General features: G+C 40.2%; 3 protein-coding genes across 3 annotated transcripts; all 3 read left to right on the forward strand.

The window, feature by feature from the left end:
- Nucleotides 1-4481, forward strand: LOC131018762 (uncharacterized). The gene is made up of 3 exons (XM_057947465.1): nucleotides 1-62; nucleotides 150-757; nucleotides 4224-4481. The coding sequence occupies exons 1-3, from the start codon at nucleotides 1-3 to the stop codon at nucleotides 4226-4228; spliced, it is 675 nt and encodes a 224-aa protein (XP_057803448.1). The 3' UTR covers nucleotides 4229-4481.
- Nucleotides 4482-5394: 913 nt separating this feature from the next.
- On the forward strand, nucleotides 5395-10225 carry LOC131018763 (uncharacterized). Its single transcript, XM_057947466.1, has 3 exons — nucleotides 5395-5448; nucleotides 5866-6502; nucleotides 9968-10225. The coding sequence occupies exons 1-3, from the start codon at nucleotides 5395-5397 to the stop codon at nucleotides 9970-9972; spliced, it is 696 nt and encodes a 231-aa protein (XP_057803449.1). The 3' UTR covers nucleotides 9973-10225.
- A 913-nt stretch (nucleotides 10226-11138) lies between these two features.
- LOC131018764 (uncharacterized) lies at nucleotides 11139-15849 on the forward strand. The gene is made up of 3 exons (XM_057947467.1): nucleotides 11139-11192; nucleotides 11609-12245; nucleotides 15690-15849. Exons 1-3 carry the CDS (start codon nucleotides 11139-11141, stop codon nucleotides 15692-15694), a joined length of 696 nt encoding a protein of 231 aa, XP_057803450.1. The 3' UTR covers nucleotides 15695-15849.
- Nucleotides 15850-18734: the final 2885 nt, after the last annotated feature.

The following is an 18734-nucleotide window of genomic DNA, read 5'->3' on the forward strand; positions in this document are numbered from 1 at the left end:
ATGACTGACGAACAGTGGGAGAATTTCACATGGGAAGAATTCAAGGCTGAATTGTATGAGAAGTATATACCAGGATGTTACCGATAAAAGAAACAGAACGAGTTTTGGAATTTGAGACAGAAAACGGGAACTGTGACCGAGTATGATAGAGCCTTCAATAAGCTATCAAGATATGCTCCGACGTTGGTGGACAGCGATGAGAAACGCGCAGAGAAGTTCAGAAACGGACTGCGTCACGAGATAGCGATTTCCCTAGCAAGTCAAGGGGGTCTCACCTACGCGCAGACATTGAGCAGAGCCCTCACTATTGAGTCATTGTTGCCAAGGGAGAAAGGAAAATCCCCCGAACAGTTTGGATTTGTACCATCTCAAGATGGTAGTAAGGGAAAGAGAAAATGGAATGAAGGGACTGGTGGAAACATTGGAAATGGGAAGAAACCATGGACGGCAAATCAAAATCAGAATCAACATCAGAACCCACAACCTCAAGCAATAGTTCAAACTCCTTGCCCAAAATGTCAAAAACTCCATCCGGGAGAATGTCTGAAAGGAATGAACGTCTGCTATAACTGCGGAGAGGCCGGGCATTATGTCTCGACATGCCCAAAGAAGGGAGGAGGAGCACCCCAACAACAAAATCCTGGAAACCAACAACGACAAAACCAAGGTCCTAGAGGAAATCAGAACCAACCACGATACGCTAGGGCCTATGCCCTTAACCAACACCGAGCAGCAGGAGATCACGGAAACCTGGCAGGTACGATTAATGTTTTCGACATGTCGATTATAGCTCTATTCAATATTGGAGTATCCTATTCTTCCATTTCATATGTTGCTTGTAAAAAATTAGAATTTACGCTATAATCGTCCGTAACAACGTTAGAAGTTAGTACAACTGACGATGAAAGACTGCTACTAAGGACGTCACCCGCGAACTCAGAGCTCGTTATAGGCGCCGAAACATTTTGACATACTTACATGTTATTCCTATGATAGAAATTGACGCAATCCTCGAATTGGTTGACTTACTCAAGTCAGCGCCACGATACTTTTAACAAGAGAAAGATCCCTCTTCAATCTTCAGGAGAGGACGAGACAAGTTTCCACGACATAACGACGTACCAGAGTTTGAGGAAAATTTTCTAGTTTGCTAAACGATGTCGCGCTGTTAGGGAATTAAGTACGTATATGATTTAGTGCCGCACAAGAGTTGAGTGGAATGAAAGTCTAGTATCCAAACTAGATGACCCAGATATGCAATTTCGAGGACGAAATTTTTATAAGGAGGGAGGAATGTAACACCCCGCCTATTTATATTAAATTTAGAATTATTTTGAACTTAGATTAAGATGATTCACGCCGGATATAAAGAAAATGAATTTATTTTAATTCCAACAAAAGTGATTTAAAAAAAAAAAACATTTGTAAATTTAGTTATTAAATTTATGTGCGTCGCATATTTATTTTAGCATTCAAAACATTTTCACGAGCTTTTAGTCAGCAAACCCTGAAGAATTATTACAGTTTTCATAGTACAACCTGGAAGATTTTTATTTTATTTTATTTTACTCCCACTACTCCCACCCATTTTTTTTTTAAGCTTTCATCTTCCATCTTTTCCACCTCCATGATTAACATCACCATCAAAAGCCTTCCTTTACACATCCTTTTCCACCTCCATGATTAACATCACTACACCCACACCCACCTAACATCCCACTCACACTTCACACGATACTTTGCCCCCCACCAAAATAAACTTTAGCCATAATACTCATTCCCTTCCACTCACTATTTCTCCTACATACCAAGGAACTAAGTGCAGAGCTACACCCACAGAAGTTCAGCTATACCACACGGACATCCCTATCACTTCACTCATTCTGAAAATTTTCATTTGCTCACCAAGATCATTTCGACAGAATCCAGCACACAAGTAAGATTTTTAAATCAGTTTCTTTACATTCGTCCCTATGAATAAGAGCCTTCATTTAAATGGTATTCATATCTATGAACCTTCTTTTCCAGCAAACAAACAGGATCAACACTCACTGAAATTTCTCACAAGGTAGCCATTTGATTTCTTTTACCTCTGCTCATAAATCGAACTTCAAGCTGCAAGCTTGTTCAAAGCTATATACAATTTGATATATACCCAGCAACGCATTTCAAGCATTTCATTAAAATGACATTCATAATCATAAGCATACAATCTGTATATATATATATATATATATATATATATATATATATTCATACATCAGAGCATGATTTATAAAAGAAGAAGTAGAGGAGGACGACTTTTTGAAGCTTGGTTTCTCCATGTCTCAGTTCTTGCTTCTAGCTTGTTGAGTGAGTGTTGTGTTTCTTGCTGAGTCGAGTCAAGGAGAGGGTTGTGTTGAGCGAGAGTCGAAGGCGGTGTCACCTGATCTACGGGCGACGGCTGCCGGAGACAGGAGAGAGAGAGAGGCGGAGGCAGCCTTGGAGGCTGTTTTCTACCGGTTTCAGTAAGGTACGGTCGGCGGCAGTTTCATTTCTGTTCGTCGGACTGAGTTTGGAAAGGGAATGAGAGAGAGTGGTGTGTCGTGGAGGCGGTGGCCTTCATGGTTGCTCGCCGGGCTGATTCCATGAGATTTGAGAGAGAGACGATGGAGGTGGAGGGCTCAGCGGCGGTTGGTGGCGGCAGCTCGTCGCTGCTGCGCCTCCGGTGAGCGTCCGCGGCGAGAGAGCAGTTGAGGGCGAGAGAGCAGTCGAGGGCGAGAGAGCAGTCGAGGGAGGTGAGGAAGAAAGAGAGAGTCAGGGGACGGCGGTCGGGTGGTGGAGTCGGCGCTGCTACCGCCGCCGGAAAAGAGCGAGAGATGAGGGAAGAGGGAGCCGAGAGAGGGAGCCGAGAGAGTTCTGCTGCTGAGTGTTTTTACGTGTGTGTGTGAGTATGTTTCTGTTATATGTGTGTGTGTGTGTGCGGCTGAGGGAGATAAGAGAGTGTAGGGTTGGGCTTTGGGCTTGGTGAGAGTTGGGCTTGGTTTGGGGTTGGGCTTGGTTGAGAGTGGGCCGATTTTATTTACTAGTGGGCTCGAGTCATGGGCCGATTTTTATGAGTATTTGGGCCGAGATTTTATTTATTTTTGTTTCAGTTGGGCTTTTAATTAAAATTTGTTGGGCCTTATTTTATTTAAGGACTTTGGACTGCCTTCAAATTTATTTAAATTGAGCTTTCTTATTTTTTTAATTAATTGAACTATTATTAGTTTGATTAATTTATTTAAAGGATAATTTTCATAATAATATTAAATTATTATTATAAGCATATTTTAAGTAATTTCTTATTATATGCTAAGCATGACATGATTTGCATTATATTTTGCAAAAAGAATATTTATGATTTAATTGGTTTTATTTATAATTCCAATTATAAAAAAAAATATGAGTAAGAATATTGTTGGTGTTCTTAACTCAAGAGAAATGTTTTCAATTATTTATTCATTAAATTTTGAAAACCCGGCTAAGTGAATCATAGAATATTAAGCACTTCACCGTGACTTAAGATTAGATTCAAGGAGGCCTATTGAGAATAGATTTCTTGTAGGCTTTGAGCAACAGGAGGATTAGCACTGCTATTCCGATTCAGAGATAAGGTTAAACGACAGGCTTTGCCTAGACAGGTGGGCTTATTTTCCAAATGTATGGTTTAGCTATTGAGCTTAAATGTTTCAATGAAATGAAACTGTTTATCCGATAAAATATTTTGTGCACTCTGCTCTGTTTAAGGCTCGCATAAGTTAATCGATCGAGGTTCTCTCTTGACCTAACACGTTATTTGAGAATTGTGTACACCTATTAGCTGACCTGGTGGGTTGATCTCCATCGGGCACTAATCATGTATGAGGCGTTATAAGGGTGCTCGACGGGATGTGTTCCGGAGCATTGGGTCCCAAATGGGAACTTGGCTGGGTTACGCCCTCAGTTCGAGTAAGCAGGAGTAATGGATTCGACGGTGGCTAAAAGGTCCGGGATCACAGCGAGTAACGGAAAGGGAGTGTGACAATTGCGCGCAATACAATAAAATGTTTTAACATGCTTAGAAGTTATTTCAATTTAAAACCTTCTAAGTCATGTCAAGTATAATTGGATAAACTGCTCTTATGATTATGAAATGTTTATAAAAATGCTAGCCCACTAAGTACATTAGTACTTAGCCCAAAATTACTTTCAAATGTTTTCAGGTTGATTGGTCGGTGCTGACGGGGCAGAGCTGAGGCTAGGGTTCAACTCCGTATTTTGTCTTCCGCTGTTGCACTAGCTCTTATTTGTCTTTTGTTTCTCCAACTTAAGACTTTTATGTTAAATTCTGAATTATGTTTCTTATCGAGCTTAAACTCTCAACTTCTAGCTCTATGTTATTAACGTTGGTTATCGGAAGCATGAAACCGAACTTGTGATCCTAAGGCTTAGAATGTTGTTGATTGATTAATATCACTTGATTTTTGTCTTCCTTCACTCAAAGGGCGTTCCCCGACTTTTTATCCTATTATTTGAATCCCACAAGGTTCTTTCCTTATTTATTTCTATGATTTTAGTCGCACCTCGATTATAGTTTATTCCTTCAAGAATTGGGGTGTGACAGAATGGTATCAGAGCATAAGTTTTCTTTCATGTCTCTGATAACCGTAAGCTTCTAATGTCGAGTCTAGAATAGTACCTCTAGGCTTCTAAGAAAATTTGTTGACCCTCAGCTCGCCGTCACACTGCCGCAACAAAAGGTACGACTTAAAAATTTCAATGATTTTAAATGCTTTCAAAGTTTTTAAGAAGTGCGCGCTTTCAATGGATGATGTTATATGAATTGCTTATCCCTTTCATATTGTTATTTTGAGCCTTTAACTCATATAACCAATGTATGTATGTATGTCGTGTTTGGGACTACCCGAGCCCTTAACGAATCGATGAATTTATGGTCGAGTTAGATTTCATTAATCTTTCCGGATTAAGAAAATTTTTATGAAAGGGGCATTTATTGTCCATATGTTTAAAGGTTTCAAAAGAAACAAATGATTAAATGAATGAAAAGTTTTATGTTATCGTGTTAGGTCCACTGCCTGTACGATATGAATGATGAGTCTCTTACAAATCGTTTGAGTACTACCCAAGGATACTTTAGAAATGTTAGTCGTGAAAGCTCCGCTTGATCGATTTAAGTAAGGAATGATAAGATAGCAACGTTTAACATAGATATGTTACAACGTAGAAGAAATGTCATGAGATTAAGGTTTCACTTAAGTTATTCCACTTAAGTTTAGATTAGTTTCCACGTAGAACTAGTCTTTCACATGGTTACACTATAGAAGCGATATATCTCGTGTATATCTATATATGTATGTATGTATGTATGTATGTATGCCGAATGAGTCTCTTCGTCTGCTGATTCTCGTCCGTCAATCAGAATGGAAGGTGCACCAAGAGGACGTGGTAGAGGGCGCGGACGTGGCCGTGGGCGCGGTAGGGGATTTGTACCCGAAGAGCCTATTCCACAAGTAGCACCAAATCGCACAGCCGAGGAAAAGTTTCGCAAGGAAAAACCTCCAACGTTTGATGGATTGGGCGAACCTGCGGATGCCGAGAAATAGGTTAGGGCAATAGAACGGATCTTCAACTACATCCGTTGTGACGATGAGGATAAAGTGGCATGCGCAACTTATCAGTTGGTGGACGAAGCTGACTTTTGGTGGGAGTCAGTGAGGCGGACTTATGACTGACGAACAGTGGGAGAATTTCACATGGGAAGAATTCAAGGCTGAATTGTATGAGAAGTATATACCAGGATGTTACCGATAAAAGAAACAGAACGAGTTTTGGAATTTGAGACAGAAAACGGGAACTGTGACCGAGTATGATAGAGCCTTCAATAAGCTATCAAGATATGCTCCGACGTTGGTGGACAGCGATGAGAAACGCGCAGAGAAGTTCAGAAACGGACTGCGTCACGAGATAGCGATTTCCCTAGCAAGTCAAGGGGGTCTCACCTACGCGCAGACATTGAGCAGAGCCCTCACTATTGAGTCATTGTTGCCAAGGGAGAAAGGAAAATCCCCCGAACAGTTTGGATTTGTACCATCTCAAGATGGTAGTAAGGGAAAGAGAAAATGGAATGAAGGGACTGGTGGAAACATTGGAAATGGGAAGAAACCATGGACGGCAAATCAAAATCAGAATCAACATCAGAACCCACAACCTCAAGCAATAGTTCAAACTCCTTGCCCAAAATGTCAAAAACTCCATCCGGGAGAATGTCTGAAAGGAATGAACGTCTGCTATAACTGCGGAGAGGCCGGGCATTATGTCTCGACATGCCCAAAGAAGGGAGGAGGAGCACCCCAACAACAAAATCCTGGAAACCAACAACGACAAAACCAAGGTCCTAGAGGAAATCAGAACCAACCACGATACGCTAGGGCCTATGCCCTTAACCAACACCGAGCAGCAGGAGATCACGGAAACCTGGCAGGTACGATTAATGTTTTCGACATGTCGATTATAGCTCTATTCAATATTGGAGTATCCTATTCTTCCATTTCATATGTTGCTTGTAAAAAATTAGAATTTACGCTATAATCGTCCGTAACAACGTTAGAAGTTAGTACAACTGACGATGAAAGACTGCTACTAAGGACGTCACCGCGAACTCAGAGCTCGTTATAGGCGCCGAAACATTTTGACATACTTACATGTTATTCCTATGATAGAAATTGACGCAATCCTCGAATTGGTTGACTTACTCAAGTCAGCGCCACGATACTTTTAACAAGAGAAAGATCCCTCTTCAATCTTCAGGAGAGGACGAGACAAGTTTCCACGACATAACGACGTACCAGAGTTTGAGGAAAATTTTCTAGTTTGCTAAACGATGTCGCGCTGTTAGGGAATTAAGTACGTATATGATTTAGTGCCGCACAAGAGTTGAGTGGAATGAAAGTCTAGTATCCAAACTAGATGACCCAGATATGCAATTTCGAGGACGAAATTTTTATAAGGAGGGAGGAATGTAACACCCCGCCTATTTATATTAAATTTAGAATTATTTTGAACTTAGATTAAGATGATTCACGCCGGATATAAAGAAAATGAATTTATTTTAATTCCAACAAAAGTGATTTAAAAAAAAAAACATTTGTAAATTTAGTTATTAAATTTATGTGCGTCGCATATTTATTTTAGCATTCAAAACATTTTCACGAGCTTTTAGTCAGCAAACCCTGAAGAATTATTACAGTTTTCATAGTACAACCTGGAAGATTTTTATTTTATTTTATTTTACTCCCCACTACTCCCACCCATTTTTTTTTTAAGCTTTCATCTTCCATCTTTTCCACCTCCATGATTAACATCACCATCAAAAGCCTTCCTTTACACATCCTTTTCCACCTCCATGATTAACATCACTACACCCACACCCACCTAACATCCCACTCACACTTCACACGATACTTTGCCCCCCACCAAAATAAACTTTAGCCATAATACTCATTCCCTTCCACTCACTATTTCTCCTACATACCAAGGAACTAAGTGCAGAGCTACACCCACAGAAGTTCAGCTATACCACACGGACATCCCTATCACTTCACTCATTCTGAAAATTTTCATTTGCTCACCAAGATCATTTCGACAGAATCCAGCACACAAGTAAGATTTTTAAATCAGTTTCTTTACATTCGTCCCTATGAATAAGAGCCTTCATTTAAATGGTATTCATATCTATGAACCTTCTTTTCCAGCAAACAAACAGGATCAACACTCACTGAAATTTCTCACAAGGTAGCCATTTGATTTCTTTTACCTCTGCTCATAAATCGAACTTCAAGCTGCAAGCTTGTTCAAAGCTATATACAATTTGATATATACCCAGCAACGCATTTCAAGCATTTCATTAAAATGACATTCATAATCATAAGCATACAATCTGTATATATATATATATATATATATATATATATATATTCATACATCAGAGCATGATTTATAAAAGAAGAAGTAGAGGAGGACGACTTTTTGAAGCTTGGTTTCTCCATGTCTCAGTTCTTGCTTCTAGCTTGTTGAGTGAGTGTTGTGTTTCTTGCTGAGTCGAGTCAAGGAGAGGGTTGTGTTGAGCGAGAGTCGAAGGCGGTGTCACCTGATCTACGGGCGACGGCTGCCGGAGACAGGAGAGAGAGAGAGGCGGAGGCAGCCTTGGAGGCTGTTTTTCTACCGGTTTCAGTAAGGTACGGTCGGCGGCAGTTTCATTTCTGTTCGTCGGACTGAGTTTGGAAAGGGAATGAGAGAGAGTGGTGTGTCGTGGAGGCGGTGGCCTTCATGGTTGCTCGCCGGGCTGATTCCATGAGATTTGAGAGAGAGACGATGGAGGTGGAGGGCTCAGCGGCGGTTGGTGGCGGCAGCTCGTCGCTGCTGCGCCTCCGGTGAGCGTCCGCGGCGAGAGAGCAGTTGAGGGCGAGAGAGCAGTCGAGGGCGAGAGAGCAGTCGAGGGAGGTGAGGAAGAAAGAGAGAGTCAGGGGACGGCGGTCGGGTGGTGGAGTCGGCGCTGGCTACCGCCGCCGGAAAAGAGCGAGAGATGAGGGAAGAGGGAGCCGAGAGAGGGAGCCGAGAGAGTTCTGCTGCTGAGTGTTTTTACGTGTGTGTGTGAGTATGTTTCTGTTATATGTGTGTGTGTGTGTGCGGCTGAGGGAGATAAGAGAGTGTAGGGTTGGGCTTTGGGCTTGGTGAGAGTTGGGCTGGTTTGGGGGTTGGGCTTGGTTGAGAGTGGGCCGATTTTATTTAGTAGTGGGCTCGAGTCATGGGCCGATTTTTATGAGTATTTGGGCCGAGATTTTATTTATTTTTGTTTCAGTTGGGCTTTTAATTAAAATTTGTTGGGCCTTATTTTATTTAAGGACTTTGGACTGCCTTCAAATTTATTTAAATTGAGCTTTCTTATTTTTTTAATTAATTGAACTATTATTAGTTTGATTAATTTATTTAAAGGATAATTTTCATAATAATATTAAATTATTATTATAAGCATATTTTAAGTAATTTCTTATTATATGCTAAGCATGACATGATTTGCATTATATTTTGCAAAAAGAATATTTATGATTTAATTGGTTTTATTTATAATTCCAATTATAAAAAAAATATGAGTAAGAATATTGTTGGTGTTCTTAACTCAAGAGAAATGTTTTCAATTATTTATTCATTAAATTTTGAAAACCCGGCTAAGTGAATCATAGAATATTAAGCACTTCACCGTGACTTAAGATTAGATTCAAGGAGGCCTATTGAGAATAGATTTCTTGTAGGCTTTGAGCAACAGGAGGATTAGCACTGCTATTCCGATTCAGAGATAAGGTTAAACGACAGGCTTTGCCTAGACAGGTGGGCTTATTTTCCAAATGTATGGTTTAGCTATTGAGCTTAAATGTTTCAATGAAATGAAAACTGTTTATCCGATAAAATATTTTGTGCACTCTGCTCTGTTTAAGGCTCGCATAAGTTAATCGATCGAGGTTCTCTCTTGACCTAACACGTTATTTGAGAATTGTGTACACCTATTAGCTGACCTGGTGGGTTGATCTCCATCGGGCACTAATCATGTATGAGGCGTTATAAGGGTGCTCGACGGGATGTGTTCCGGAGCATTGGGTCCCAAATGGGAACTTGGCTGGGTTACGCCCTCAGTTCGAGTAAGCAGGAGTAATGGATTCGACGGTGGCTAAAAGGTCCGGGATCACAGCGAGTAACGGAAAGGGAGTGTGACAATTGCGCGCAATACAATAAAATGTTTTAACATGCTTAGAAGTTATTTCAATTTAAAACCTTCTAAGTCATGTCAAGTATAATTGGATAAACTGCTCTTATGATTATGAAATGTTTATAAAAATGCTAGCCCACTAAGTACATTAGTACTTAGCCCAAAATTACTTTCAAATGTTTTCAGGTTGATTGGTCGGTGCTGACGGGGCAGAGCTGAGGCTAGGGTTCAACTCCGTATTTTGTCTTCCGCTGTTGCACTAGCTCTTATTTGTCTTTTGTTTCTCCAACTTAAGACTTTTATGTTAAATTCTGAATTATGTTTCTTATCGAGCTTAAACTCTCAACTTCTAGCTCTATGTTATTAACGTTGGTTATCGGAAGCATGAAACCGAACTTGTGATCCTAAGGCTTAGAATGTTGTTGATTGATTAATATCACTTGATTTTTGTCTTCCTTCACTCAAAGGGCGTTCCCCGACTTTTTATCCTATTATTTGAATCCCACAAGGTTCTTTCCTTATTTATTTCTATGATTTTAGTCGCACCTCGATTATAGTTTATTCCTTCAAGAATTGGGGTGTGACAGAATGGTATCAGAGCATAAGTTTTCTTTCATGTCTCTGATAACCGTAAGCTTCTAATGTCGAGTCTAGAATAGTACCTCTAGGCTTCTAAGAAAATTTGTTGACCCTCAGCTCGCCGTCACACTGCCGCAACAAAAGGTACGACTTAAAAATTTCAATGATTTTAAATGCTTTCAAAGTTTTTAAGAAGTGCGCGCTTTCAATGGATGATGTTATATGAATTGCTTATCCCTTTCATATTGTTATTTTGAGCCTTTAACTCATATAACCAATGTATGTATGTATGTCGTGTTTGGGACTACCCGAGCCCTTAACGAATCGATGAATTTATGGTCGAGTTAGATTTCATTAATCTTTCCGGATTAAGAAAATTTTTATGAAAGGGGCATTTATTGTCCATATGTTTAAAGGTTTCAAAAGAAACAAATGATTAAATGAATGAAAAGTTTTATGTTATCGTGTTAGGTCCACTGCCTGTACGATATGAATGATGAGTCTCTTACAAATCGTTTGAGTACTACCCAAGGATACTTTAGAAATGTTAGTCGTGAAAGCTCCGCTTGATCGATTTAAGTAAGGAATGATAAGATAGCAACGTTTAACATAGATATGTTACAACGTAGAAGAAATGTCATGAGATTAAGGTTTCACTTAAGTTATTCCACTTAAGTTTAGATTAGTTTCCACGTAGAACTAGTCTTTCACATGGTTACACTATAGAAGCGATATATCTCGTGTATATCTATATATGTATGTATGTATGTATGTATGTATGCCGAATGAGTCTCTTCGTCTGCTGATTCTCGTCCGTCAATCAGAATGGAAGGTGCACCAAGAGGACGTGGTAGAGGGCGCGGACGTGGCCGTGGGCGCGGTAGGGGATTTGTACCCGAAGAGCCTATTCCACAAGTAGCACCAAATCGCACAGCCGAGGAAAAGTTTCGCAAGGAAAAACCTCCAACGTTTGATGGATTGGGCGAACCTGCGGATGCCGAGAAATAGGTTAGGGCAATAGAACGGATCTTCAACTACATCCGTTGTGACGATGAGGATAAAGTGGCATGCGCAACTTATCAGTTGGTGGACGAAGCTGACTTTTGGTGGGAGTCAGTGAGGCGGATTATGACTGACGAACAGTGGGAGAATTTCACATGGGAAGAATTCAAGGCTGAATTGTATGAGAAGTATATACCAGGATGTTACCGATAAAAGAAACAGAACGAGTTTTGGAATTTGAGACAGAAAACGGGAACTGTGACCGAGTATGATAGAGCCTTCAATAAGCTATCAAGATATGCTCCGACGTTGGTGGACAGCGATGAGAAACGCGCAGAGAAGTTCAGAAACGGACTGCGTCACGAGATAGCGATTTCCCTAGCAAGTCAAGGGGGTCTCACCTACGCGCAGACATTGAGCAGAGCCCTCACTATTGAGTCATTGTTGCCAAGGGAGAAAGGAAAATCCCCCGAACAGTTTGGATTTGTACCATCTCAAGATGGTAGTAAGGGAAAGAGAAAATGGAATGAAGGGACTGGTGGAAACATTGGAAATGGGAAGAAACCATGGACGGCAAATCAAAATCAGAATCAACATCAGAACCCACAACCTCAAGCAATAGTTCAAACTCCTTGCCCAAAATGTCAAAAACTCCATCCGGGAGAATGTCTGAAAGGAATGAACGTCTGCTATAACTGCGGAGAGGCCGGGCATTATGTCTCGACATGCCCAAAGAAGGGAGGAGGAGCACCCCAACAACAAAATCCTGGAAACCAACAACGACAAAACCAAGGTCCTAGAGGAAATCAGAACCAACCACGATACGCTAGGGCCTATGCCCTTAACCAACACCGAGCAGCAGGAGATCACGGAAACCTGGCAGGTACGATTAATGTTTTCGACATGTCGATTATAGCTCTATTCAATATTGGAGTATCCTATTCTTCCATTTCATATGTTGCTTGTAAAAAATTAGAATTTACGCTATAATCGTCCGTAACAACGTTAGAAGTTAGTACAACTGACGATGAAAGACTGCTACTAAGGACGTCACCGCGAACTCAGAGCTCGTTATAGGCGCCGAAACATTTTGACATACTTACATGTTATTCCTATGATAGAAATTGACGCAATCCTCGAATTGGTTGACTTACTCAAGTCAGCGCCACGATACTTTTAACAAGAGAAAGATCCCTCTTCAATCTTCAGGAGAGGACGAGACAAGTTTCCACGACATAACGACGTACCAGAGTTTGAGGAAAATTTTCTAGTTTGCTAAACGATGTCGCGCTGTTAGGGAATTAAGTACGTATATGATTTAGTGCCGCACAAGAGTTGAGTGGAATGAAAGTCTAGTATCCAAACTAGATGACCCAGATATGCAATTTCGAGGACGAAATTTTTATAAGGAGGGAGGAATGTAACACCCCGCCTATTTATATTAAATTTAGAATTATTTTGAACTTAGATTAAGATGATTCACGCCGGATATAAAGAAAATGAATTTATTTTAATTCCAACAAAAGTGATTTAAAAAAAAAACATTTGTAAATTTAGTTATTAAATTTATGTGCGTCGCATATTTATTTTAGCATTCAAAACATTTTCACGAGCTTTTAGTCAGCAAACCCTGAAGAATTATTACAGTTTTCATAGTACAACCTGGAAGATTTTTATTTTATTTTATTTTACGCCCACTACTCCCACCCATTTTTTTTTTTAAGCTTTCATCTTCCATCTTTTCCACCTCCATGATTAACATCACCATCAAAAGCCTTCCTTTACACATCCTTTTCCACCTCCATGATTAACATCACTACACCCACACCCACCTAACATCCCACTCACACTTCACACGATACTTTGCCCCCCACCAAAATAAACTTTAGCCATAATACTCATTCCCTTCCACTCACTATTTCTCCTACATACCAAGGAACTAAGTGCAGAGCTACACCCACAGAAGTTCAGCTATACCACACGGACATCCCTATCACTTCACTCATTCTGAAAATTTTCATTTGCTCACCAAGATCATTTCGACAGAATCCAGCACACAAGTAAGATTTTTAAATCAGTTTCTTTACATTCGTCCCTATGAATAAGAGCCTTCATTTAAATGGTATTCATATCTATGAACCTTCTTTTCCAGCAAACAAACAGGATCAACACTCACTGAAATTTCTCACAAGGTAGCCATTTGATTTCTTTTACCTCTGCTCATAAATCGAACTTCAAGCTGCAAGCTTGTTCAAAGCTATATACAATTTGATATATACCCAGCAACGCATTTCAAGCATTTCATTAAAATGACATTCATAATCATAAGCATACAATCTGTATATATATATATATATATATATATATATATATTCATACATCAGAGCATGATTTATAAAAGAAGAAGTAGAGGAGGACGACTTTTTGAAGCTTGGTTTCTCCATGTCTCAGTTCTTGCTTCTAGCTTGTTGAGTGAGTGTTGTGTTTCTTGCTGAGTCGAGTCAAGGAGAGGGTTGTGTTGAGCGAGAGTCGAAGGCGGTGTCACCTGATCTACGGGCGACGGCTGCCGGAGACAGGAGAGAGAGAGAGGCGGAGGCAGCCTTGGAGGCTGTTTTCTACCGGTTTCAGTAAGGTACGGTCGGCGGCAGTTTCATTTCTGTTCGTCGGACTGAGTTTGGAAAGGAATGAGAGAGAGTGGTGTGTCGTGGAGGCGGTGGCCTTCATGGTTGCTCGCCGGGCTGATTCCATGAGATTTGAGAGAGAGACGATGGAGGTGGAGGGCTCAGCGGCGGTTGGTGGCGGCAGCTCGTCGCTGCTGCGCCTCCGGTGAGCGTCCGCGGCGAGAGAGCAGTTGAGGGCGAGAGAGCAGTCGAGGGCGAGAGAGCAGTCGAGGGAGGTGAGGAAGAAAGAGAGAGTCAGGGGACGGCGGTCGGGTGGTGGAGTCGGCGCTGCTACCGCCGCCGGAAAAGAGCGAGAGATGAGGGAAGAGGGAGCCGAGAGAGGGAGCCGAGAGAGTTCTGCTGCTGAGTGTTTTTACGTGTGTGTGTGAGTATGTTTCTGTTATATGTGTGTGTGTGTGTGCGGCTGAGGGAGATAAGAGAGTGTAGGGTTGGGCTTTGGGCTTGGTTTGGGGTTGGGCTTGGTTGAGAGTGGGCCGATTTTATTTAGTAGTGGGCTCGAGTCATGGGCCGATTTTTATGAGTATTTGGGCCGAGATTTTATTTATTTTTGTTTCAGTTGGGCTTTTAATTAAAATTTGTTGGGCCTTATTTTATTTAAGGACTTTGGACTGCCTTCAAATTTATTTAAATTGAGCTTTCTTATTTTTTTAATTAATTGAACTATTATTAGTTTGATTAATTTATTTAAAGGATAATTTTCATAATAATATTAAATTATTATTATAAGCATATTTTAAGTAATTTCTTATTATATGCTAAGCATGACATGATTTGCATTATATTTTGCAAAAAGAATATTTATGATTTAATTGGTTTTATTTATAATTCCAATTATAAAAAAAAATATGAGTAAGAATATTGTTGGTGTTCTTAACTCAAGAGAAATGTTTTCAATTATTTATTCATTAAATTTTGAAAACCCGGCTAAGTGAATCATAGAATATTAAGCACTTCACCGTGACTTAAGATTAGATTCAAGGAGACCTATTGAGAATAGATTTCTTGTAGGCTTTGAGCAACAGGAGGATTAGCACTGCTATTCCGATTCAGAGATAAGGTTAAACGACAGGCTTTGCCTAGACAGGTGGGCTTATTTTCCAAATGTATGGTTTAGCTATTGAGCTTAAATGTTTCAATGAAATGAAAACTGTTTATCCGATAAAATATTTTGTGCACTCTGCTCTGTTTAAGGCTCGCATAAGTTAATCGATCGAGGTTCTCTCTTGACCTAACACGTTATTTGAGAATTGTGTACACCTATTAGCTGACCTGGTGGGTTGATCTCCATCGGGCACTAATCATGTATGAGGCGTTATAAGGGTGCTCGACGGGATGTGTTCCGGAGCATTGGGTCCCAAATGGGAACTTGGCTGGGTTACGCCCTCAGTTCGAGTAAGCAGGAGTAATGGATCCGACGGTGGCTAAAAGGTCCGGGATCACAGCGAGTAACGGAAAGGGAGTGTGACAATTGCGCGCAATACAATAAAATGTTTTAACATGCTTAGAAGTTATTTCAATTTAAAACCTTCTAAGTCATGTCAAGTATAATTGGATAAACTGCTCTTATGATTATGAAATGTTTATAAAAATGCTAGCCCACTAAGTACATTAGTACTTAGCCCAAAATTACTTTCAAATGTTTTCAGGTTGATTGGTCGGTGCTGACGGGGCAGAGCTGAGGCTAGGGTTCAACTCCGTATTTTGTCTTCCGCTGTTGCACTAGCTCTTATTTGTCTTTTGTTTCTCCAACTTAAGACTTTTATGTTAAATTCTGAATTATGTTTCTTATCGAGCTTAAACTCTCAACTTCTAGCTCTATGTTATTAACGTTGGTTATCGGAAGCATGAAACCGAACTTGTGATCCTAAGGCTTAGAATGTTGTTGATTGATTAATATCACTTGATTTTTGTCTTCCTTCACTCAAAGGGCGTTCCCCGACTTTTTATCCTATTATTTGAATCCCACAAGGTTCTTTCCTTGTTTATTTCTATGATTTTAGTCGCACCTCGATTATAGTTTATTCCTTCAAGAATTGGGGTGTGACAAAATGCGAACAAACTATATGTATGAAGACATATAGCCGAGAGTAAATTTCTTGATTAAGTCTAAAATAAACTTCAACATCTTGATGTTACCGCAAGGAATATAATCACGGTATAAGGAAAATCATCCGAAATAAAATCCCTGCCAGCACTAGTCCAATCTCCCTCCTCGCTTATCCTACATGTTTAGAAATACATGCAGGGCTGAGTACAGAATACTCAGTGGACATATGCCGAAAATCAATGAAAACTCGCTCTTAGACCTATAGATCGAACTTGCCACATAAGCAATACACGGAGATTTTACTCAAAAGAACCCGTGTAAGCAGTTAACAATCATAAACATCATAACTTAAACGATAGCGCTATTAAAATACTCATCATGTATGTACCACATCAACAACTCATCATTATCAAAGGTACTGAGAAGTAGGCCTCCTTCTCAAGCACCGTGATCGGCCGACCCGATTGACGGCTCACAGTCACTTTTGACCGGCCGACCCGAAGGACAGCTCACGGTCACCTCTGTGTACACAATCCCGCTTGTGGCAGGACCCGAATTCCTCTCATCAGTAGAAGGTGACATACATGCTCATTATGACCAATTTTTTTAATATCATTATTCATCAATACATATTGTCTTATTTAACACTATATATTGTCTTATTCATTGTACTCACGATCACACGGAAAATAGCAATCTCACTGGAGTGCACCCCTATATATATATAGGGGTAGGTTCCAATGAGATTATATATAGTGTTGAATAACGATATTAAAAAAATTAGTAAAATTTTTGCTCCCTCCAAGATTCGAACCCAGGTAAAAATTTTCCCTTGCAGATAAATATCAGCCATAGGCTATATTAAATCAATACTTACAAATCAACCTAAGATCTCACCACATATAGGAAATCTCATTGGAACGCTTTCTTTCAACGATATATAGGGGAGCATTCCAATGATATTCCCTATATGTGGTGAGATCTTAGATTGATTTGTAAGTGTTGATTTAATGTATTCTACGACTGATATTTATTAGGAGGGGGAAAAATTTTACTTGGGTTCGAATCCTGAAGGGAGCGAAAATTTTAGTATTTTTTTTAATATCGTTACTCAACACTATATACTGCTGTATTCAACACTATATATTGTCTTATTCATCAATCTCACGATCTCACGAAAAATAGCAATCTCGCTTGAACCTACCCCTATATATGTAAGTTTAAATTTCGCATCCAAATTTTTTATGAATGTATCGATAATTGTGTTGAACGTATCCAGGTTTCGAACTCCAAAAACCTCAAACGTTCAATAAAATTATTGGTATGTTCAACCGCATTACTGACATGTTCAATATTTCTCATTTTCTTGTATAAGCTCCTTTTCTTGTAGAACCTAACTATATATATATATATATATATATATATATATATATATATATGGTTAGATTCAATAGAAACAGTCCCCTATATACAGAAAGGAGACGCAATTTGGTTCGTTGGATCAATCTTCATCAAGGGCTGAGATTAGAAGTTAATATAATTAAAAGTGGTAAGATTCATAATATCCCTAAAATTACTCACTTCCCATTCTATCTCCCTCATCTCTCTCTCTCCCGTCCTCTCTCTCTTCTCTCTCTCCTCTATCTCTCTCTCTCTCTCTCTCTCTTCTTCTTCTTCTTCTCCCTTTGTAAATTCTGCCTCCATAAAGTTAAAATACATACATAAGTTTAATTACAGAAAACTAAAAGTTCATTGAATTATATCTACAAGTTCAATAAAATTAAATATATGTTCAAGATTTTATGAAACAGCCTCCGATGGATCGACAAACTCAACCATCATTAGAATCTGAAAGTTCAATAAAATTAATTCCATCATTGGAATCTGAAAGTGCATAAAACTATATCTACAAGTTCAAGATTACTATAACTACAAGTTCATAAAACAATATCTACAAGTTGCGTCGAGGGCGGCGGTTGCTCGGGCGACTACTGTATGCTCGACGGTTGTGCGTTGTGTGGAGAAAGACGGAGGCGCCGATCTAGACTGGCGGTGGCAGCAGCGTGCAGGCTGTATTTTTCCGGTAGCAGCAGCAGCAGATATTGGGAAATTCAAGATTACTATAACTACAAGTTCATAAAACTATATCTACAAGTTCAAGATTACTATATCTCCAAGTTCGACGGCTGAGTCGAGGGAGGCGGTTGCCTCCGGCGACTACTGTCTGCTCGATGGCTGTGCGTCGTGTGGAGATAGACGGCGGCGCCGATCTGGGCTTGCGGCGGATCGCGGTGGCAGGCTGCGTTTTTCCGGAAACAGCAGCAGATCTTGGGGCGACTGTTGTTGGTGTCACGGCGGGCGTAAGCCGTCTCGGTGGTGCGGCGGCTGAGGTCTGGAGTGCCGCCGGCTGAGGTCGAAACGCGTTGGAAGAGGCGGCGCCACGCTGTGGGATTCGAACCCTAGGCGGCGCGAGTTGGGGGCGTTCACGGCAGAGAGGGAGAATAAGAGATAGAGAGAGAGACAGCAGAGAGGGGGAATAAAAGATAGAGGGAGTGAGGAAAAAGGAAAGTAAGTAATTTTAGGGATACTATAATCTTACCAATTTTATTGTCAGAAATTTTTATACTCCCTCCGTCCGCCAAGA

This window comes from Salvia miltiorrhiza, chromosome 3 (genome assembly GCF_028751815.1).
Source record: "Salvia miltiorrhiza cultivar Shanhuang (shh) chromosome 3, IMPLAD_Smil_shh, whole genome shotgun sequence".
NCBI classification, from domain to species: domain Eukaryota; kingdom Viridiplantae; phylum Streptophyta; class Magnoliopsida; order Lamiales; family Lamiaceae; genus Salvia; species Salvia miltiorrhiza.